This window comes from Benincasa hispida, chromosome 3 (genome assembly GCF_009727055.1).
Source record: "Benincasa hispida cultivar B227 chromosome 3, ASM972705v1, whole genome shotgun sequence".
Lineage (NCBI taxonomy): Eukaryota > Viridiplantae > Streptophyta > Magnoliopsida > Cucurbitales > Cucurbitaceae > Benincasa > Benincasa hispida.
Genome location: NC_052351.1, coordinates 29,914,037 through 29,939,623, shown reverse-complemented (window position 1 = coordinate 29,939,623; position 25,587 = coordinate 29,914,037). Strand labels below are relative to the sequence as shown.

Sequence of the window (25,587 nt, the reverse complement as noted above, 5' to 3'; positions counted from 1 at the left end):
TCTGAAGGGGAAAAAAAAAAGGTAGAAAATAGTTATTTATCTTTTCATGGTAAAAAACAAGGAGTAACTTCCAAACTGAACTTCCATTGAGCCACTAAAACTGACTCAAAACCATATCCTAAATCCTATTTTTGATTAAAACTTAATTCTCATAATCTTTTTTTGGTTCTTATAAAGTTGGGAGATGTAATTGAAAATGGAAAGAAAAGGCCAAAAGAAACCTCTACTTAGTCTCCATCAAGTGAGGACACAAAAAATGGAGGAAGCTCTTTTCATATGAATAATCATCCATTGGTGTCTCTCATATATAAACAACCAAAAAGAAAGCATAAACAACTGAAAGAAACTGTTTATATACACATTTTTATGAAGAAAAAAAAAGTTTTAAACAACTTTTATGTATAAAATAACAAAGATTACATACATTCAATTGGTTGAGAGATACTACACTAGCAGCTGCATGCTATGCCATCTCAAAGTGGTGTACACAAGAAAATTTTTAAAATTTTGAGCTGCAAAATCTCCCATCATCTCCATCCATCCTTTCTTCTTTTCCCTCCAAAAGAATTCTCTCGATTTCTTCTCTTACTTGCCTTCTGGTTCTGGTACTTCCTTTAAGCTCATATCTACCATGTCGACGCCGAGGTTATCAGTTCCAATTGTAGATTGTGAATCCATCCCCGATCCCGCTTGGATTTCCTTGAACATCGTCATTACTTGGATCATGGTCGGACGCCGCCATGACCTATCATCTAAGCAAGCAACGGCTACTTTCAAGTGTTCTAAAAGCTCCATCTTGAGGCTTGGATCCTCCTTTATGAGTTCGGGATCAAAAACATCGGTTAGGTCCAACTTGGCGTGTTGTTTTACCCATCCAACGAGATTGTTGTCCCCGAAATCTGCAGAGTCTGTAGGTCGTTTTCCTGTTAAGAGCTCGAGCATAACAACACCGTAACTGTAAACGTCGCCTTTTGTAGAACACCGGAAGCTTTGGTAATATTCGGGAGGGACGTAACCAGGTGTTCCGGCTAATGTGCTGACACTCAAATGAGTGTCCATGGCGCTCATTAGTCTTGCCATTCCAAAATCTGAGACTCTGGCTTCCAAATTCTCATCCAGCAATACATTGCTTGATTTCATGTCCCTGTGAATGATGTGAGGGATGCAATTATGGTGAAGGAAAGCCAGTCCCCTTGCAGCTCCAATGGCAATTTTTCTTCTTGCTGCCCAATTCAGTTTGATCCCGCCTTTCTTCTGGTCGTGTAAAACGTCTTCCAGGCTTCCGTATTTCATGTACTCATATACCAGAAGTCGTTCTTCTCCGACTTTGCAGTAGCCTAAAAGCGGTACCAGGTTTCGGTGTTTGATTTTGCCAATGGTTTCCATTTCTGCAGTGAACTCTCGATCACCCTGTCCACTGACATGAATCAGCTTCTTGATGGCTACAGTACTTCCATCCTTCAATTGAGCCTTGTATACGTCGCCAAATCCCCCCGAACCAATCAGGCTATCGTTGTGGAAGCCATTAGTAGCCTCCAGAAGATCAGCAAATGTAAGCTTCCGTAGTGGCTTCTCGAATGTTGCAAGATTGATGCTCAATGCTTCACGAGCACCGGTTAACTTCCAGTTAACGGCGGTGGTCGTGCCTGATTGGGAATGACTCTCAACATAAGAATCAAGAGTAGAATCCTTCTTTTTCCTTCTCTTCCTCATCTCGATAACGACGATAATCAGACCGAAAATACAGAAGAGGGAGAAGAGTAACCCCATTGCAACACTCCCAGCAAGGGATGCCTGTTTCCTATGAGATCTTTGATGTTGAGAGTTTGCATTTCCTGCTGAATCAACCACACATGGAGGGAGAGGATACCCACATAGGCCAGAATTATTCGCAAAACCAGATGCCGAGAATGTTTCGAACTGAGCTGATTCAGGTATCGAACCATTGAGATGATTGTTGGACAGATCAATCTCCATGAGGGAGGAAAGTCCAGTCAAAGACAATGGAATTGATCCTTCAAGCTCATTGCTAGACAGATCAAGAATGTTAAGTTTCGTCAAGTCGCCGAGCTCCTGCGGAATCGGTCCCGAGAGACTGTTATGTCCCAAATCCAAAATGTAGAGATAGTTTGTAGAACCGATCTCCTTGGGAATACTACCAGACAACATATTGTGGGAAAGATCAAGAAAGATCATGGAGCCATTATGGTTAAAAGTGGGCTGAGTCATTCCTTGATAAACCCTAGTGAAATTGCAAGGACTCTTACTTGAAATCCTGTTCACTTGTTCCTGTCTTAGTCCAGCAAACTCAAGCAAATTTCCAGCTCCATGGCACTGCTTACTACCATCATTCTTAATGTAAGCATAAGACTTTCCTGTGATAAAGTTAACAGCAATGTTACCCGATTGACGAAACAGCTCCGAAGGGATTGTTCCATTCAAGAGATTGGTATTAAGGTCAAGCCAAATCAAGCTCCGACAATCGCCAAGCTCCCGAGGAATCCTACCGTAGAATGAGTTGTTGCTGAGCTTAAGGATGGCAAGGCTCGGTAAGCTCCCAATCCAAGCAGGAATCTCTCCGCTTAGCCGGTTGTTCGATAACGAAATCCAGTTCAAGTTGGTGCAGTTGCTTAACCCGGAAGGGATGGTCCCGGTGAGCTCATTGAAATCCAGGATCAGATTCTCGAGCCCTTGAAAGTTGCTAAAATCCGATGGAATCTCCCCCTCCAGCTGATTCAACCACATGATCAAGTTCTTAAGCTTAGAAAGCGATCCCAAGCTGGAAGGGATCGTTCCACTCAGAAAGTTGAAGCTCAAATCAAGAGAAACCAGCTGTGAACAATTACTAATACTCGAAGGGATTCGACCTGTTAACCAATTGTTCTGAAGAAACAGTTCTTTCAAGCTGTTATTAGGGTCTTCACATAGCCCCGCCGGAATCGACCCAGAAAAGTTATTGGAACTCAGATCCAAAGAATTCAAAATGGCAAGCTGAGACAGAGAATCCGACAAAACCCCAAAAAATTTATTGTCTGAAACAGAGAGTTTCTTGAGACTACTCATTTTGGCAAAAACGGCAATGGGGAGCTCACCAGTGAGGTTATTTTTCGAAATGTCTAATGTTTGCAACGAAGAACAAGACCCCAAAGCAGTAGGCAAAGCCCCAATCAAACTATTAGAAGAAAGATCGAGCTCTACCAAACTAGAACACAAATCTGCAATACTTACAGGAATCTCCCCCTGGAAATCGTTGTTAGCAAGCGAAAGAAACCACAAATTGGACGATGAAAACGAAGGGATTGGACCTCCGAACTTGTTGCTGGAGAGATTCAGAAAGGTGAGTTGCTGACAAGACGACAGAGCATGTCCAACGTCGCCGGTGAACTTATTGCCGGAGATATCAAAATGTTCCAAAACAGAGCAATCACCTAACGACGGAATACCGACAGTGAAATTGTTGGCAGAGATATCCAAATGCTCGAGTTTATTACAAGACGATAGATTAATCTCCCCACTGATTTTGTTTCCCTTCAATGCCAAGTGCTGCAAATTACCACACCCACCAGAGAAAATCCATGGAACTAATTTAGACCCAACAATCCGGTTAGAAGAAAGATCAAGAACCTGCAAATCAAGCTTCAATCCAGGGGCAGAGTCTTTAAGAGGAAAATCAAAAGAGTTAAAGGATAAATTAAGCGACTTAACATTGGGGCAAGCCCCCAAGTTTGAGACATCAGAAACAGAACCAAACAAGCCATTGAGAGACAGATCTACAGAAGAAAGCAGAGGGCTACACTTGAATCCAGAGGGCAAAGAAATGGAGCCAGTGAGGTTAGTGGATTTGAGAGAAAGAGATTCCAAATGGTCAAGAGCCGCAAGCAAAGGGAAGACATGACTGAAATTAGAGCTCAAAGACAAGAAGCTCAAGTCTATAGCGGAGACTCTGGTTTCCTTACAAGTAATACCAGAAAACGAACATGGGTCAGCATTGGAAAGCCAGTTCTGAAGAAGGGTTGGGTTTGGAAGTGAAGATTTGAAGGAAACAAGTTTCTGGGTATCTCCATGAGAAGAAGAGGGAGTTACAGAGGAAACAGAGAAGGAGAGAAGAGTGAGAGAGAAAAAGAAGAAAAAGAAGCTGAGAAAGGAATTTGAAGAAGATGGGGAAAAGGGTATCATTGTTTTGGTGTTAATAGGGAAAAAAGAGAAGGTGAAGAATGGTTTAGGGTTTGAAGTCCGCCATTAGAGAGAAAGAAGGAGAGCTCAGTAGCTCTGGTTTTGCAGAGAGAGAGAGAGAGAGAGAGAGAGAATGGGTTTTGGTTTTGGTTTTTGGTTTTTGGTTTTTGGTTTTTGGTGGTTAGAGAGAGAAGAAAAATGAGATCAAAGAAAAGGGTCAAAAGTCTGAGTAAGGAAGGTAAGAAGGGTATTTATCAAGTTGTGAGAGTGGGCACAGCTGTTGCTCACATGCCATGTGATTATGTAACAAAATTTAAATTTAATTAATTTTAAATTATTATTTAAAACTAAAAAAATAAACCCTAATTGAAAAGCTTGATTTAGCTTATCTATGAATTTGAATTAATTATTTAAGTTTGAAAGTTATTATTATTTATTTATTTAAAAAAAAAAAAAAAAACAGAGTGTTTATCTCTACTAAATTTGTGGCTCCAAAATAGGTTCTTTGTCTCTCTAAAAGGGTAATGAGTACGTGAAATCTGCTAAAGTATCCGTTTAATTAAATTAATCTTTTTTTAATTTTTAATTTAATTTAATTTTGTTTATTTATTAATTAATTAATTTTGGCTTTTTTGGGTTATTTCTCTCTCTAAAATTATCACTTTGTCTCTCTAGCTTTATGTTTACATACGTGTGATCAACGATTGATCCATCACCATCAATTAATTAAACTTTTTTTTTAATTCATCTCTCTTTTAAGGATTAATTCTGAAGAAGATTAATCAATTAATAAATAATAATCATATTTCTCTAAATTTTTATACAAATTCATTGGAAGTTGGAATTACATTGCATGTTTTCCTTTCCCTTTCTCTTCATTAAATAGTAATCTCTTTCAATTTCCATGCATGTGGTCAAGTTTTCTAATCTTTTTTATCATCCAAATTATTTGGGTTTTTCTTTTCACACTTGATTGACTTATTTGATTTAATTTCATTGAATGTTGATTTTTAAGTATTATAAATTATTTTGATTTATTGAAATGGAGTGGGAGAGTAAAAATGTAAATTAGCATGTCACGAGAACTATACGTTTTATTGTTGTTTTTAACATTTTATAATGATATATCTATAACTGAATTGTTTTAAGTTTTGTGATGTAATCATGATTTGGTCCTACCATATCACGTGAAACTTACTATACTAAAACTGGATTCATATTATTCATATGGTTATATTAAGGAGCGTTTTTCTCCTAAAAACGATAATCATAATTTTTTCATGTTTCTTTATTAGAAACAAAAGTTGAATTAGCTAAAAGTTTTTAATGTGTAGATTTTGTTTTCCATTATTATATATAGATATATAACGTGATAGAAATAAAAACCTCATTTACTTATTTCAGTATTTGACTTCAATAAATATGTAGAGTGAGCTTTGAATATCTCTCTTTTTTTCCAATATTATAATGCATTCACTCGTTAGAAAAATTTATTTTTACTTGATTAATCATTAAATGAATCACAACTCAAATTAATGTAATTAATTTTCACATTAAACATTTACTAAACTATAAAATAACAAAATTAAGTGAATATAATTTATGATTGTTTGAACTGATTTTAGGATCGGAAGTTCAAATCCTCATATCGACCTATTATACTACAAAAAATGAAATACTACAAATACCATTCATCATGTCTCATGGTTAATTCAATGGCAATGGAAAAATAAATAAATTTATTTATTTATTAGATTAATTTATATGGAAAAAAAAAAAAAAAAAAAAGATTCAGGTGCCTTTATAGTCCTTACGTGGGGAAATTTGATTTTTTCGCCGGAGGGCATCCGATAATTGGTATTGTTCCTTTTGAATGAAGAACAATTTCGAAATTTAAAGGAATAATGAAGGGTATATTTGTCATTATGTATTTTGTCGGACATGGTTCGGATAATTGGAGGATGAATTGTCTTTTTAGATCAGTTTTTTCACTCCTAAGCTTTCACTACTTCCTAGATTATCTTTTCAGATGGCAGAATTGGGCTTTTTGATTGGGCTCACGAGGCCCAAAGAAACCCTAATTTGGCCCAAAACATTAAATTAAGATAATTATGATGATTAAGTTGAAAATGTGTTAGGATAAAAAAAAGTAGTAGGAAAATAGGTAGAAGTTAAGTAAAATTGAGGAAATTTGTTTTTACTATTATTTTTGGATCTTTCAGTAAATATTATTTTTGGAGTATAAATAAAGATAGAGTCAACTTTTAAAAGTAGAATAGGCCAACAAAAATCCATAAGTTTAGGAAATTGGTTTCCTTGCATTATAAGTTTAATCAGATTTTTCATGGATTTTCTTCAAAAGAGGGGAAAATAATAGAATTTGGAAAGGAAAAAAAAGATGGGAAAACGTTAATAATTTTTTTTCAAAAAAGAAATAATTTGTGTTTTCATTATAATATGCTATATGCTTTCTATCAATGTTTTATTTTTAAAGAAATATTGGTCATCCCATATGTTGACACATTTCTCTTTCAAAATAATTCGATTTAATAATATTCCCTTTAAACATATCTTTTAAAATGATAATTTGGCATATATTTTCAAACAAATTTAAATTTTGAGAGCACAATTTTTGTTCTTAATTATTTAATATTGCTTCATTAGGGGATGACAAATTAAGATGAATATAATTTGTATTTATCCACTTTTTGTCGCTTTATGATTCCTTTCTCATTCAAGCATATTGATATGACATTGTATTCCTTTGGATCTCAAGTTTAATCATTTTTATCTGTTTAAATTTTATATGTAATTTAGTTGAGTTACCAAAAAGTTTGGGAAAATTAAAAGGAAAATGAACATTTGAAGACCATAATACAAAACTTTAAATTTTGGATGTCAATATACCATAATCATATTCAACTCTAAAATTTAGCGAGTTAAATGCACGATAATATAGATTAAAATTATTTATGATAATATAGATATATATTATCGTTGAGTTCAATAAGAAATAGAGTGAGGATTTAAACTTTTGACCAATATACCTCTTAACCAACTGAATTATGCTTAAGTTTACTGCAATAATGGTAGTATCTTAACGTCTATCATGATTAAGGTCTTATTTTGATTTCTAAATAAAAAGTTCAAATTTTTATAGTAAAAACATATTTGATTAACTGTCAACCTAATACTCCATTACATGATTTTCTTTCCTTTATTGTTATTATTATTATTTTAGACAGATTACATGATTTTCAAAGCTAGACTAAAATCTTTCCGTCTCTCTTTTTTTTTCAATCATTCATAAAGGGGAAAAACTAGGTAGAACTTTGTAAATATATAAAGTTTTGTTTAAGAAAACTATTGTGCACAAAACCGAACAAAACAACCTATAAATTTCTAAACTTTTGAAATAAAATGATTTAAGGAAAAAAAAGAGAGTCATAAATGGGTAAATTAGTAAAAAACAATACAAGATAAATTGGGCTTTACTTGTGTAAGGAGGTCAAACAAATGTTAACCCCACAAGCAACAAACTATCACATTTGTCCATCTTGCCTTTCAACTTTCAAATTCTTTTCTCTTTTGAATGTGAGTGAGAATAATGAAAATAATCCCCTTAAAAAAAAAAAATTATTCTTCTTTCGAATGTTGATGTTTACAAAATAATAATAATAATAAAACAATTAAAAAAATATATTTTTACAAATAAAAAAAATGTCAAACTATTTACAAAAGTTAGAAAAAAATATTGATAGATACGGATAGATTTCTATAAATATTTACTAGTGATAGACTTCTGTCAATTTCGATCACTGATAGATTCTTATTTTTCTGTTTTTAAAAATCCTCTAAAAACATCTAAGATAATTCTTAAAAGCAACTTCGTTGAAAAGCTCGATTCGCTCATTTTCTTTCCTTATTGTTTTTTTTTTTTTTTCCTTTCTTTTTAACAGTTTGAATGGAAATACTTTTACTTTCACGCATTTGTTTGTTTCTTAAGAAAAGGGAAAGGAATAAAAAGATTTTTTTTTTCAAAAGGTGAACAAAACCGTGCCTAAAATGTAGAAAACAAATTATTCCAATTTTAGAATTTGGTCAAATGGCACCACAAATTTATACATGGCTAAAACCATTATTGTTCTTGTTCGCCTATTGCCTTTTATTATTATTATTATTTTACAGATAGGTTTACATATGAAAAATATTCCCAGCACACACAAAACCCTAAATCGTAAACTAACTTAAATTAGTTTTTATATAATTTTAGAACCGTTTGGAAACCAATTTGTTGTTGGCGTTTCTTTCTTTTTTAATTTCTTTACTAATTTTAAGTTAAATCCTAAAGAAATGCTCTAGAACTTTGTTACTTGTTTCAAAAACATCACGTATCTATAATATATTAAAAAAAATTGATACTAATATTCTTTTGGACTAAGTACTAATAAACAATAGATTGAAATCATGCAAATAGTTTTGAAAAAAAAAACAAACATTAGGGCCAAAAACATGTATATTATTTCATAAAAAGTATTTAACCAACAAAAGAAATACTATGAGAATATATAATGTCTTTAGCACGAGAATTTATAAAATTAATCAGAAGTAATTTTGGAAAATAATTATGTTGAATAATATTGCATAAAAAAATATTCAATATTTTGAAAACACACATGTATTGCACGTGATAAAACACTATGTAAAAGTTGCAACATCATCATTGACCTTTCATTAACATTTCAAAACTATTGAAGTAGAGATTCCTTAGAAATATCATATGTAAATTGGAACTTCGACAATATGTGGTAGTAGTAACTCTAGAATTGTGTGATTGATCCAAAATTTTGTTTTATGTCCCTGCTACATTGTTCTAGGTTTCAATTTTCACTCGACGTTTCAATAAATTTTTATTCCAACACAAATATTTCTTAAAATGTTAATGAAATTATTGTAACTCTGGAAACATTCTCGAATAAGTGTCAAGACGAAAATGAACCAATGACCTATATATTCCAATTTTGTTAGTTTCTTTGGGTTGTTCAATGGTTAACAATAATTTTTCTTAATTATATGATTGGATGATTAAGGATAAATACACAAAATAAATAAAATTAACTAAAATTCAATATTAAATATTTTTCTCATTTTAAGATTAAAAGATATGGGAAGAAAAGAAGGATACATGGGAAATTGGTGGGGAAAAAAGTGGAAATAGTAATTTTGCAAAGGCTGGTGGTAGTATCAGTTTTTTCAGTTACCTTTGCATCATTAATTGGTCAGTTTTATTATTATTATTATTATTTAAGTGGGAAAAAAATAGGGATATTATTTGCTTACGACAAGCGAATTTAGGGTAAAAAGGATTGCCTCACGCGAAAAAGGCAGCGGGTTTGTTCCAATTATAATAATAAAAAGAAAAAGAAAAAAGAAAAATGATTAAATAAATAAAAGGAGCGCGTACACGACCAAAAAAACTCGCTGGCGTGAGCTGACACGTGTGCATAAAGAATCTGACTTTCGGCCTCATCACGTTTTCTCTCGCTGTCTCGTACATTTACTGATCCTTATACGTCCAATTAGATTTAACCTAACTTATATTATTCTCTCTCTTCATTTTTCTTTTATTTTAGGGAATTAGTTATGAGATTAATCCATCGTTATAACACTATAATAAATAATTAAAAAAAATGATGAATCCAAAATAGTAAAAACTATAGTAAAAGAGAGTTTTGAAATATTGTTGATGATAGTTAATCGAAAATGCAAAATAATATTTACTATAATAATTGGTGGTTTTAATAGCTGGAGTCTAATTAGAGGCCTAAACAGTCCATAATCTCTAACTCTAAATAAATTTTATTTTTTCCTTTGAAAAAATAGATGATTGATATCTAGATGTAGTTGAAATATTTTTATTTTTGAATTTTGTAAAATATATCAAAGTTAAATATTTCCTATATATAAAATAAAAGTTATGTTTTCATTTCATACATTTAAACTTTTAGAACTTGGTAGATATCTAAAAGTTTCAATTACATTTCATTTGGAAAAACATCGTATAAAACTCATAACTGTATCAGTTAAACTTCCAAATTTTCATAAATCAATCAATTTAGAACATTAGTCATAATTTTATTTGAGAATCGTTCATGCATTTACTTTAATAGTTCGTTTATAAAATCTACACACGTTTGAAAATCAGTGCATGGATGGTTTTCAAAAGTAATTGTAATAAAAGGTCCATATATATTGATTGGTTTATAAAAATTTTGGAGTTTAATTGACTCAAACCGTAAGTTTAACACAATATTGATCGAACGAAATTTAGAAGAGGCTGTAAATTGAAACATTTATGAAAATTTAGGATTTGAATTAATACGATTATTAATTCAAAGTTATAATTTAAAGATATAAATTGATATATTTTTTTAAAGGAGAAATATTTACATTGAAGGGAGTGAAGGAAGGAAGAAAGGAGGAAGAGGATGATGATGGGTTAAAAGAAAGAAAGGAAAGGAAAGGGGCATTTGGAGTCCAATTAGAAGAGAAGAAAGAATGTGTGTACATGTATGAATGAAATATGATACAACAATGGATTACTACACAATCACTTTACATAAATTTATTGAGTGATGAGTTTGATGAGACTCTCAGTCTAAACTCTCTCTCTCTCTCTAAATTTCTGTCCTTCTCTTGGTACTATTGGGTCCCACAAGTGCTATTATTTCTCCCATATGGACCCTACTTTTTTTCTTTCCCCCCCCCCCTTTTTTTTTCAATTTTAAAAAAGAAATACTTTTGCTCTCAAAATATGAAGAGAGAGAGAAAATTATTAGTTTTGGTTTGGCATGGAGGAGGGTAGAGGTGGACAATTTTTTTTTTTCTTTTTTCTATTAGATTGTTGCAGTGTTACTGTTTCATAATAATAGTTAATTATGACCTATAAAATTTAAGTTAAAATATTTTGAAATTTATTCCATCTTTGTTTATATATTTTTAGTTGTCAAATTTTGATCTCAAATTTTTAATAAATCTTACATTCAGTCCATATCACTAGTTTATTTTATTTTTTAAATATATTAATATATTGTATTTCATTGCATGAAAATTATTATTATTATTATTTTAATCATTTTTGGTAAAAATTGACTTGGATAAACTAAATTTAAGATTTATTGAAAGTACCAATATTAGAATTGGATAATTGAAAGTACAGTGATTAAAATTAAACAAACTTCAAAATATGGAGACAACATTATATTTTAACAAAAAATTTATTGTATTTTAATAACTACTAAATATAAATTAAACTACTACTTTTCTCTCGTGTATATCCAATATAAAAGTTTGTTAAACATATTGTAGTGGTGTCATTGAATAATTTTCTTGTAACACTGGGACTTTTTTAAATATAAAAAAATATTTAAAAGTATTTATACTTAATAGTAAAAAAGGTTTAAAAGTACAAAACATTTTGAAACTTCTTGCGATAAAATATAAATATTTTTTGGATTTTTCTATTTGTAAGAATTTCCCTACTTCTTTCCATCTTGTAAACGTGAGATGGATTTTATTTAAGGGTTGTTAACAAATATAGAAAAATTAACTAACTTATTTATAAATAGAGCAAAATGACACTGTCTATCAATAATACATTGATAGATATCTATTAGTATTTCATCGACAGATAACAATATTTTGCTATATTTGAAAATAGTTTCAATTCTTTTCAATTAAAAATACCTTATGTTTATTTTGATTTAAATTTTGATGAGAGGGGGAAAAACAAATTTGATGGTGATGATGATGTTGTGGGAAGAGGGACCCACAAGCTGCCATGGACACGTGCCGATGTCCAATATGATGACGTGGATGAATTTGACACGTAGGGTTTGTATTACCATCGCTTAGTTTGACTGCTGGGTCACCGACAGCTTGGCCAGCCTGTCACTGTTACTCTACTCTTCCTTCCAATATGTATATTATAGATATATATATTCGATTAAGGGGGAAATGAAAGAAATACAAAGTATTATATTATTTGAAAGGAAATAATATTATTTTAGTATTTAATGAAAGCAATAATAATTAATAATAATAAGAAGAAAAGGGGAAAAGGGGGAAAATAGAAGAACTTAGGGGGGGGTGATTGGAAAAGTTTGAAAAGGCATTAAACGCGATACATTGAAAAAGGAAAAGAAGAGAGAGAACAGCACACGTGCACAACACAGATACATACAATTATTGGAGGTTTTCTGGGTCCCACCACATATAGTGTAGGCCCCACCCCCCTCTCCTCAATTTCATAATCCCATCTCTCTCCCTTCTTTTATTCATAAATCATTTTATAATAATATTTATATTTATATATACACACATATTTATACATACATACGTACAAATATCAATCTAACGATAAACTTATCTATCTAGTATCTATGATTTACAATATTATACTCTTGATCAAAATGTTATAGGATAATTTTTTAGTCAATTCTCGGCCATATTATTTTTTCATTTTCTAGTCAATGTAAGACATTGGTTATACTGGAAGAATTAAAATTTTAATATTAGTTATAGATTTAGATGTATAGACACATTATTTGGATGTTTTATTGGATACAGTTGAAATCTATTGGTGACCAACTGATTTATAAATTGATCTTCAAATGGTATGTCAAAAAAGGAAATATCTACATTATCAAATATATTAATCAAACAATAATTAATGATACATTGAATGAGTTTTTTGTTCTTTTCTTTTTTATGCAAGATGACCTGACTGAAATTTTTAATACGTTGAAGATAAATTTGAAGATTCTAATAGATTGAATATCGATTTGAGAAAGATCTTAAAGATTGGATCCATTTGACATAGTTAGCTATGTGAAAATAGTGTCTTTTCATCTCTATTTTGGATAAAATTAAACCCAAAATACAAACAAACTATCACTGGGCTTCTAAGAGAATTTTCAAAGCAAACCAAGTTTCAACACACAAATTTGGTTCAAAATTACGTTGAGTTTCCTAGGTTGAGACCAAGCTTATTATATTGATCATGTTAACCTAAGGGTGTCCTACCTATAATTTGTCCATGAAGTCATCCTATCTTTAGGTCAAGTCTGTTGGTTCAACTCAACCATGTTCAACTAAAATATTCTAAAATTTCACGAGATTCGTAGGAATTTGGCAAACCAAATTTGTGCATCAGCAATATAATCTCTTAATTAAGTTGGTAATGTTGTTATTTTTAACGTTTTAAATTTGTTTTCCAATTTTGGTTTTTATCCCATCAAACCTATGTTTACTTTCTACTTGTTTATGGACTTTTGAAAACTTATATTTAATCTCGTGGTTATAAACTACTTTTGCTACAATCTTATTGCAAGTTATTAGAACAAATTGATGCAACATACATATATTATTTTCTCCAAATCGTAAAAATAATTAAAGTTAACATTCAATGAAAATCGTAAAACCAAAATTAAGTTAGTAAAATTTAAACATCACTCTCCAAAAAACAACAATAACAATATATCAAATTAGAAAATAAGTATAGAAGCTAGTTTAACTTCATGTCATTGAGCATTAACACATGCTAGAAAAAGAACCCAAATTTTTGACCTATAAAAAACGTTGTTATTAACGTTTTAATCAACGGGGCTACATTCATGTATGAATATATGGTAGAGATTGTAGATATATAACAACAAAAAATAAAATGGAAAAAGTTATAAGATTAACATTATAAAGTAGTAATAGGGCATGAACTTTACGTGTATAAATGATATGGAAATAATTAGTTAATTAATTAAAGTAGGGTTAAGAGTAATTAGAAGATTAGGTTGAATAAAATGAAGAAGAAAAATTGAAAAGGGGAAAGGAGTTGAAAAGGTGTTGTGTGGGTCTAAGTTTCTTTTTGGTGTTTCTTTGTATGAAAGTACCAATGAATAGTATACAAAATATTAATAATAATTTAATTAAATCAATTACCCACACGAGACCCATCGCTTTTGGAACTTTCTTGACCCACCATTATTATTTTTTTAGATTAATGTATTTCATTTTCTAAAGATATATATTTTTTTAGAAAAAAAAAACTTTATTTTCGAATTAGAGATTAAAGATTGGTTAAAATTCTATTCATTGCCGTGCTATGATGGTAGAACTGTTGGATAATATATATATATATATATATATATGTGTGTGTACCATTTCAAGATAAAAGGGAGGAATTATTTTATTTTATTTTATTGAATAAAATTACTCTTTTGCCCTTTAGGTTCTAATATCCGTTTGTTTTAATCTTATGATTTTGTTTTTATTTAGTTACTACATTTAATATTTTATATTTTTACCTCTGAATTTTCATTAATACTCATCTTTGGTATTAACTTTTAGTAGATTAAAAATTTAAATATGGTGATTTTAATTAATTTTTATAGCGATGAAAAATGATTGAAAACTCACAACGAGAATAATGATCATTGATTATGATTTTAATTAATCATTAATTTTCATAGTTTTTATAGACATTGAGAGCAATGATCCGAAATGAGTATTTTAAGGAAAAATAAAATATAAATATAAATCTTGAAACTTGGAGACCAATTAAAAATAACACTCAAAATTCAAAGATAGAAATATAAAACTTGGAAATCATGGACTAAATGAAAATTAAATTTAAAATTCATAATAAAAAATATAATACTTTGAAATTTATATACCATATAGAAACTAGACTAAAAGCCTTGGGATTAAATGAGTAGTTTTTTCATTTTAAAAAATAAACATGGTAGGGTAATGAAAGTTAGGTTTGGACGTTTGACACTCTTTCAATCCCTTTATTTCCTACTCCTGATTTTTAAAGGGTCTATTTGAAAGAGATTTGTAAATTTATTTGGAGAGATTAAGGGTAATTACAATGGATAACACTTCTAAGCCTAATGATTAAGTGTGTAGCAACATCTTAAAAGATTTGCACATATAGCAAAATCTATTAGTGATAGACTCTATCATTAATGGAATTATATCAATGATAGACTCTATAACTGATAGACTCACTGATAGATTTTGAGAGTTGGATCTAAATTTTGTTATAAATTCTTTTGCATTGTGCTATATTTGTTAATAGATATTGTTACTATATTTGCAACTACTCTTGAACTATTGTAGAATAACCGTTCAAGATGGAACCTAACTCAAATTGATGGTTGAGATAATAGTCAAGCTAACCCTAGTTATCCAAGAGATCACATTGAAAGGGATGGGATATGCCCAAAGCTGGCTTCCAATTGCTTCATTAATTGAATTCTACTCACATCTGCCCAAAAAATAAGGAAATTCAACAGTTTAAAATTGTTTTACTTTTCAACGACAAATATATATATTAACAATGTATAATTATTTCAATTGTGGAAAAATTGTAACTAAAATAATGAATTCTTATAAATATTATAAAAGAGGTATAATTTAGATGCCCATTCTAGTATAAAAAACCAAGTGACATTTGCTCATTACTCCGCGTGTAGTCGATGTCTCTCAAGATTACGTACTATTACGACCCGTTTGGTTCATGAAAATAAAAAGTGGGAATAGGAAATGATATTCTATCACCATATTTGGTATAGGTTTTCTGACAATGAAAATATCTTATTCCAATATTTCTATCTATGAAAGTTTTTCATAACCACCCAAATATAGATGGGTTTTCTCACATGGTTTTTCTCTCTCTCTCTCATAATTTGTATCTTTTCATTTTATTTGTTTTTTTTCCTTATTTATATTGATTAATTTATTTAATTTGTATAAATATGTTTAAATTAAATTTATAATTGACATATATTAAATTTATTGATAATAATGCTAATATAATAATTTATTCTATTATTATGAATTAATATGAAAAATCATATTCTGTTAAAAAAATATAAATAATCATAATTATATTTGTTTAAATTTGTTTTTATTGGTAATAAATATTAACATCATAAATTATTTATTAGTTTTTTTTAAATAAATGATTAATTAATTAATAATAAAATAAATTAATTTTTTTCAATTAAACAAGCTTGTACACTTGTATTTCTAATTTTAATCTATAATCATAGTTATTCTTTTAAATTAAAAATATTTTTTGATGATTTAAAATCAATTAGTTTATACCAATTTCTTTTGTATATATATATATAAGACTTATAATTGACATTAAAGAATTAGTTAATTAATTCTTCAATTAACAAAACTAAAAAAAAACATTTAAATTAATTACCAATATTTTTTTTTTATAAAAGTTGATAATATAAATGTGCAATATAAAAAAAAATAATTGATAATAAATATATTAAGCTAGAGGGTGAGTGAGTAGATTTCATTAAATTCTAATGACTTAAAATTGATTTAATAACTTAATATAATAAAAATAAATTCAAATAAAAAATAATTATTGAAAGAAAAATTCTTATAACTAGAAAAATCCAAAAAATATTTACACATTATAGCAAAAAGTATAGTACATTCCTAGACATCCTATTCCCATTTCCATAGATAATCAAATACAATCATCTTTGATACATTTTTTTATTTTCAGGTATCTATAAAACCTTAAACCAAATAACCCCTTAGTGTTTATGTAATCCACCTCCTACTTGCCAAATTGCTTATAAATAGTGGATTTTGTAATACACAAGTGAAAATTCAAAGAAAGTTGGAGAAAGTGGAGAATTTGGAAAAATCTCTTATTTCATATTTTTGTTATTTTATTTTATTTTTTTATTTATGTATTATGTTTTATATATTTTAATATTATATTTTCTCCATAACTGTGTTTCAGTTGTGTGTCCTTTTGTTCTTCATTTTTACGACACGTTATCAACACGAGCTTCTGTTGATTCCCTTGTTGAAGGTAGGTTTTAATGGTAGGTTGTTTTTCTCCTCTTTATTATATTTAATAAATTAAATATTATTTTTTATAAATTAAATTTATAATATAAATACAATATTTTTTGATATCGTTACTATGACAAACCTTACAAAATTAGAATTGCAGTTCTTGACATTAATAACAATAATTATTTATCATGGGTGCTCGATGCCGAAATCTACCTGAATGCAATGAACCTTAGGGAAATAATTAAAGGAAGGAATACGACATCAAGTCAAGGAAAAGGCAAAAGTCATGATTTACCTTCGTTATCATCTCCACGAGGGATTAAAAAGGGAATATCTAACAGTGAAAGATCCTTGCATCTTGTGGAAGAATTTGAAAGAAAGGTGTGGTCATAAAAAATAAACAGTTATTCTTCCTAAAACTCAATAAGTGAATGCACTTGAGGCTATTAGATTTTAAATCAGCAAGTGATTATAATTCCGCATTATTTAAAATCAGTTCAAAATTGTTGTCATACAGAGAAAATTACCAATGCAAATATGTTGGAGAAGACGTTTTCCACATTTCATGTCTCAAATATTCTCCTGTGGCAGCAATATCGAGAGAAAGGTTTAAAACAATATTCTGAACTAATTTCATGTCTTCTCGTGGCCGAACAAAATAACAAATTATTGATGAAGAATCATAAATCTTAACCAACGAGAACAACAACATTTCTTGAAGTGAATGTTATGAATTTTAATAATTGTGGTCGGCTTTGGGGTCGTGGTCGAGGTCGTGACCGTGACAGAGAAAGAAATAATTATCAATTTCGTGGTGGTCGTTCTAATCATCCAAATTTCAAAAGAATCGTTCAGAACAATGATCATAAAGGAAAGACTTCACAAGATAAGAATTCAAAAGGTGATGAATAAAAATGCCTCTGATATGGTATGATTGGGTATTGGTCGCATATTTTTCGTACATAAAAACACTTTGTTGATTTATATCAAGCCTATCTGAAGGAAAAATGGGGAAATGTGGAAGCAAAATTTGCATACCAGGATAATGATATATTTGACCCATCCCATATGACAAATTTGGATGTGGAGCATTTCTTTGAATCATCTAAAGAGAAAATTAGTACTAGTGATGGCACAACAAGTGCTTTTTTTTTTTTTTTTTTTTTTTTTTGAGAATATTTAGTATTATGTTGTCTATTTTTTCGATCTTCATTTTTATTGGTTAATGTTAGCTTTTGTATATTCCAAGTGTTGTTTTTCTTATTGTGATTACTTTATTTTAATGAAGAAACATGGATCATTTTCATAGGTTGAGTGATTAAAAAATGAGCAAAGAAGATCTATGTCTGGCAAACTACACACAGTACTTACCAGTAAAAAATACTTTTCCAAATTGAAAATGCTGAAAGCAAAAGTCAATATTATATCAGATTCTGTAAACCTAATTGACACAGGATTTGGAAAAGCAAATATTATTTTTCCTAGAGGAACAAAATTTACAATTGATAATGCATTGTTCCATAGTCAATCAAAGAGAAATTTGCTTAATTTTATAGATAACGTTGCAATGGTTATCATATTAAGTCTAATAGTAAGAATAATATGGAGTATCTTTATATTATATCTACTGTCTCACATGAAAGTCGTATATTGGAAAAGTTATCTGCTTTATCTTCTAGATTATATTATACTCATATACGAGTAATTGAAACATACGCAAAACTGAACTTGAAGTTCATGAATCCATAAATATTTACAATTTGGCATGATAGGTTAGGTCATCCAAGGTCTACAATGATGAGAAGAATGATTGAGAATTCAAATGGACACCCATTGAAGAGTTGGAAGATTCTTCAATCTAATGAATTATCATGTGATGCTTGCTCTCAAAACAAATAAATTGTTAGACCATCACTAGCTAAAGTGGGAATTAAATCACTATCAAAGCGTTGTAAATATTACGCATTTTGCCCAGGGAAAAAGCTACATCTAGTGCCGGACCAATGATTTAAGCTGATATGTCCCAAGTTGTTTTTTTTTTTTTCCAAGTGTGGAAACTTCAGGATCAAAAGTAGTAGGATTTATTCTCAAAATAAAATGAAATATGTTGAAATTCTTTTGTTTCGAAAATGGAGATTAATTCAATAAAAAATGAGATGGGAGTTCACACTCGACTTCGTTGGTATTGTCCAATGGAATCAAATTCCATTGTTGACTTATGCCATTTGATGAGTCAATTTAAAAGTTCAACCAACCCCATTTTCCGGATAAAAATCTTTAGAAAGTCTTTCATTTTCCTATCATTATATATATTACCATCCGTATTCTCTATGGAATTTGAACCTAAACTCTAACGGTATTTTTTCAACGAATTCATGGTGATATATGTGGACCTATTTACCCACCAGTGGATCGTTTAGATATTTTATGGTATTAATAGATGCATCTAGTAGATGATCACATGTGTGCCATTATCAAGTCGAAACCTTCTATTTGCAAGATTACTTGCTCAAATAAGTAAGATTATACAATTAAAACTTTCGTCTTGATAATGCTGGTGAATTTACATCTCAAACTTTTGATAATTATTGTATTTCAATTGGGATAAGTGTTGAACACTTGTAGTTCATGTCATACACAAAATGGTTTAGCATAATCATTTTATAAAATGATTGCAATTAATAGTTAGACCATTACTTATGAGAGTGAAGCTTCCTACATCTATACGAGGTCATGCTATTTTGCATGTTGCGTCATTTATACGTATTAGACCAGTAGTTTATCATAAGTACTCGCCAGTATAATTAGCTTATGGTAATGAGCCAAATATTTTCCATCCGAAAACCTTTTGATATGTAGTATATGTTCCAATTTGTTAACCACAACATACTAAGAGGGGTCCTCAATGGAGGTTAGGAATAGATGTTGGGTTTGATTCCCCATCAATTATTAAATATCTCGAGCCCATGAAGGGTGATGTATTTATTGCACGATTTTCTAATTTTCATTTTAATGAGACAAAATTTTCAACATTAGGAGGAGGAATTATGAAATTGGAAAAAGAAATTACATGGAATGTATTGTTATTGTCTCATTTAGATCTCCATACAGATCAATGTGAACTTGAAGTTAAGAAGATGACTCATTTGCAAAATATAGGAAATCAGTTACTGGATGCATCTATAGATACTAAGAAAATAACTAAATCACATATACCAGTTGCGAATGTTCCATAACAAATTAATATCCCAATACAACAAGTTGTTATTAATGAGTATAGGACATGCCAGAAGTGTGGTAGACTAATGAATTCCAAAGATAAAAATCTTCGAAAAAGAAAAATAATTAATAGTAAAAAAGACTTGGTTGAAGATGTAAATAGCCATGAAGAAATCCTTGACATGACTAGTGCGGAAGGTGAAATACCTAAAAATAATGATGAGATTTCAACATTTTTGCATATAATATTACTCATGATATTATATCTGAAAATGAGAATTTCGAACAAAATCCATTGAAAAATGTTAACATAGAAAAGACTGGTTTCAGTGGAAGGAAGCAATTGAGGCAGAATTAAACTCACTTTCAAAATGTCAGGTTTTTGGACCAGTAGTTCGAACACCAAAGGTGTCAAACCTATGGGATACAAATGGGTATTTATGAGAAAAAGAAATGAAAATAATGTGGTCACAAGATATAAAGCAAGACTAGTTGCACAAGGATTTTCATAAAGACCTGGTATTAATTATGAGAAAACGTATTCTTTGGTGGTGGATGCAATTACATTAAGATTTTTTAATTGGCTTGATTATACATGAAAGTTTGGAGATGTATCTTAGAGCGCTGCAACGCTGCTCTTCAGACCACCCAGAAATGAGGTAACTTACCTTGGCGTTGCAATGTTAGGATGAATCGTCACAACACTGCTCATCCCAACTGAGAAGATGCGCGCGTGACCCAACCGGTCTTAGAGATTTGGTCAACCCTTTTTGGAGCCTTGGAGGTCCGGGTTTGAGTGGTTCGGGTCTGGTCTGAGTCGGTTCATGAAATCCATAAGCTGTTTGAAGTTATTTTTAATGATTATTGTAATAATTTAGGTTGGTTGCTTGCTTAGGATGCCAAAACTGGTACATATCAGTGTGTGTTTAATTATTTTTGCATTATGAATATATGTTATAATTAAATAAATCTTCTATGTGCATATGGTATGCCATGTAGATTTAAAATCCTACCCTAGGAAGCATGTAGCATGCATTGAAAGTATGTTATAAAAGGTTATAATATATAGTATGCATGTTTAGGATTTCAAGTATTTAATATAAAATGTTATATTAAATCCCTATATGCTTGATGCATGTTATGGATGGAAAACATGTCTAAAGCTTTATAAGTTGTTATAAAAATGGATTAGACATTTAAAATTCATAACAAATATAAGATGCATGCTCACCTAGGGGATTCATCTGATTGAGGAGCTGGGAACACAACTACACAAGACGGAATTCACTCATTCCCCGAGGTCCGTAAAAGTAGATAAATTGCTCCCTTAAGGTCTAATTTTGGGGCTTGAACAATGTGGCGCCACACCCTTTTTTGGCCCAAGAAGGGTTTTGGTCATAGTTGGACTATGATTTATTGTTCATTAGGATCAGTGGTACTTAAAAAGTTAGATGTAACTATAGGGGCAAAATGGTAATTTTGGCCCAGTTGTACTTATGAGCAATTTGTGAAGGTGAAGGAACCTTTGAAGGACCTTGAGCAGAAAACAGGATCGGACCTAAAAATCCAAATTTACAGAACATCAATTTTACAACAAATATATAGAATTATGCATTCAAAAATGAAGAACAATTAAAAAAAGATTACAAAATATAAAATAGTTTAGAAACCCTTTCCTTTGAAGAACCGTTCTTCAAGTAAATCCCTTGAACTAAAAAGGACACCACCACGATGTTACCATTATATTCTCTAGATGAGAATCTAGGAGGTGTAGGTTTTGGCTATTTTGAAAGAGTGAGATTTTTTTTTAGAGAGAAAAGAGGAGAGGAAGATTGGGAAAATCACATAATGTTTTTGTGTTAGTTGTTCTCCAAGGGAAAAAAAAACTAGAGGAATGAGAGAAGGACCTTAACCTCATTAACGTGTATTAGAGAGAAAAGAGGAAAGGGAATAACATCTCCCTCCAAAAGTGTTTTTTAAAATAAAATAAAATGAATTAAAATAATTTATTTTAATAAATAATTTAATATATATTTATATGATAACCACCTTATCATATAATATATATTAAACTATATGTTATATCAAATATAACATATATAAATTATAGTTTGTATATTGTATCAAGTACAATATAACCTAAAGTTTCTATTCTCTCAACAACGACATTTAATATAAATTCCATTTATAAATTGAATTATATGAATCCAATTCACATAATTAATATTTGAATAATTTTCTAACATTTATTTTCTCTCATATATACTTTAAATTATAGTGTATCAACTACATTATAGTAATTATATCATATATAATTAAATTAAAATGGTAATTTTAGCCCAGTTGTACTTACAAGCAATTTGTGAAGGTGAAAGAACCTTTGAAGGTTCTTAAGCGGAAAACGGGATCGGACCCAAAAATCCAAATTTACAGAACATCAATTTTACAACAAATATATAGAATTATGCATTTAAAAATGAAGAACAATTAATTTAGAGCATGATAAAAAAGATTACACAATAAAAAATGGTTTAGAAACCCTTACCTTCAAAGAACCGTTCTTCAAGTAAAATCCCTCGAACCAAAAAGGACACCACCACGATGTTACCACTGTATTCTTTGGATGAGAATCCAGTAGATGTGGGCTCTGACTATTTTCGAAGAGAGAAATTTTTTTAAGTGAGAAGAGAGGAGAGGAAGATTGGGAAAATTGCATAACGTTTCTTTATTAGTTGTTCTCTGTAAATATATAGAGAGAGAAAGGAAGGAGAGAAAGACCTCAACCCCACTAATGTGTATTAGAGAGAAAAGAAGGGAGGGAGTTACAACTCCCTCCCAATGTGTTTTTTAGATAAAATAAAATAAAATAAAGTAATTTATTTTAATAAATTATTTAATATATATTTATATGAAAACTACCTTATCATATAATATATANAAAATAAAGTAATTTATTTTAATAAATTATTTAATATATATTTATATGAAAACTACCTTATCATATAATATATATTAAAGCATATGTTATATCAAATATAACATATATAACCTATAATTTCTATATTGTATCATGTACAATATAACCTATAGTTTATATTCTCTCAACAACGACATTTAACATAAATTGCATTTATATTAAATTTAATTATATGAATCCAATTCACATAATTAATAATTGAATCATATTCAAATATTTATTTCCTCTCATATATACTTTATATTATAATGTATCAAATACAACATAGTAATTATATATAATTAATTCCCTCAATTAATTTGAACAATTCAAATTAATCCAAAAATTAATTCTCATTAATTCCTGTTGAGCTACAGAGGAGATTTCATGGACCTGTAGCTTGAAGCTCCAATGGTACGTGAATAATTAATTAAAATCTTTAATTAAAATATTCACCATCTGTTAACTGTCGGGCACTCCACTAAAGACTACAGTTGCACTCTTCGTACTACAGATATATTTTTGTGTCTATTGGATATAACCAATCAATAGTACGATGACCCTTCACAAATTACTTGTAAGTACAGCTGGGCCAAAATTACCGTTTTGCCTCTATAGTTACATCTAACTCTTTAAGTACCATCGATCCTTCTAATGAACAATAAATCATAGTCCAACTATGACCAGACTGTTAGGGTTGATGCCCTAAATCTCGTAGGATCTTATAGTTTGTAAACATCGTTGAACAAACTCTTTATGTATTTAATAAAATATTTGATATTTTATTCATTGTCTATAAAATATTTGATATTTTAATTGCATTAAACTTAAACCAATAAACTAACATCCAAGGTTATCTTTGTAAATTAAACATGTATGTGGAGACATACGGGTGGATCATGTTTAAATGATAACCTAAAAGATCTGTAGTAGATGGATAAGACTGGGTACCTTATCCTGATGACACTATGAATATGGCCCGCTTTATAGGTGTTACAATTGTTGTAAAGTGCTACAAATGATCTGATCTTGATCATTCATGTATTATACATGCGAGCGGGAATATTCTATACAAAGGAGTTTGTACAAGACAAGACCATGAAATGTTTAGTCTCATTATATAACGCCGTTCATAATAGAGACTTACATTTCACCAAGATGACCATAGGTAACATGATCTGAATCTTGAGTGAGTTGTGAACTCCTGCTCGTGAGGGCGGTCCTTTGATTTGTATGGGTGAGAGTGGCTAGATCACCGACTCAACAAGCCTACCATTTTGGGGATTCATATAATTGGGGAGCTGGGAACACAGGTATACAAGATGGAATTCACTCATTCCCGGGGATAGGGGTAAGTAGATAAATTGCTCCCTTAAGGATTGATTCTGAGTCATGAACAATGTGACACCACACCTTCTCCTAGCCCAAAAGGGGTTTAGTCATAGTTGGACTATGATTTATTGTTCATTAGAGTGATCAGTGGTACTTAAAGAGTGAGATGTAACTACAGGGGCAAAGCGTAAATTGGCCCAGCTGTACTTACAAGCATTTGTGAAGAGTTATCGTACTCATGATTGGTTATATCCGTTGGACACATAAATATATCTGTGGTAAGAAGAGTGCAACTGTCGGTCTTTAGTGGAGTGCCCAACAGTTAACGGATGGTGAATAATGTAATTAAAGAGTTTAATTAATTATTCATGTACCGTTGGAGCTTCAAGCTACAGGTCCATGAGATCCCCTTGGTAGCTCAATAGGATTTAGTTGAAAATCAGTTTTTGGATTAATTTGAATTGTTCAAATTAATAGAAGGTGATATAATTAAATCATGTCAATTATATGTGATATAATTGTCATAATGTATTTGATATATTATAGCTTAATGGAAAGAAAGAAATATTTGAATGAGATTCAAATATATTTTCTATGAATGAAATTCATAGTTGTTAAATTTAATATAAATATGATTTATATTAAATACCATATAATAGAAAAAAGAAACTATAATTTATATATATATATATATATATATATATATATAATATTGATAAATTAGTTATCATATTTTATATTTATATTTATATTATTATTATTATTTTGATAATAAGGAAATGAGTTACAACTCCCTTCCCCATATTTTCTCTCCATCCACATTAGCGGGGGTGGTTATTCTATTTGGCAAAAAGAGAATAAAAAGAAAAGAGTTTCTTTTTGTTCTAGATGATAACTGTGAAGGATCTCATACCGAGAGTTCCATGAACGGGTTTAGATCGCTCCGATTTCGCAGTGACCAAAACACAAATGACATACATTCAACACATAGAGTTATGCATCTAAAACTCATT

General features: G+C 30.1%; 1 protein-coding gene across 1 annotated transcript; it reads right to left on the bottom strand.

Moving 5' to 3' along the window:
- Positions 1-257: 257 nt before the first annotated feature.
- Positions 258-4,410, bottom strand: LOC120072759 (protein BRASSINOSTEROID INSENSITIVE 1). The gene has a single exon (XM_039025238.1). The coding sequence runs from the start codon at positions 4,174-4,176 to the stop codon at positions 586-588; it is 3,591 nt and encodes a 1,196-aa protein (XP_038881166.1). The 5' UTR covers positions 4,177-4,410; the 3' UTR covers positions 258-585.
- Positions 4,411-25,587: the final 21,177 nt, after the last annotated feature.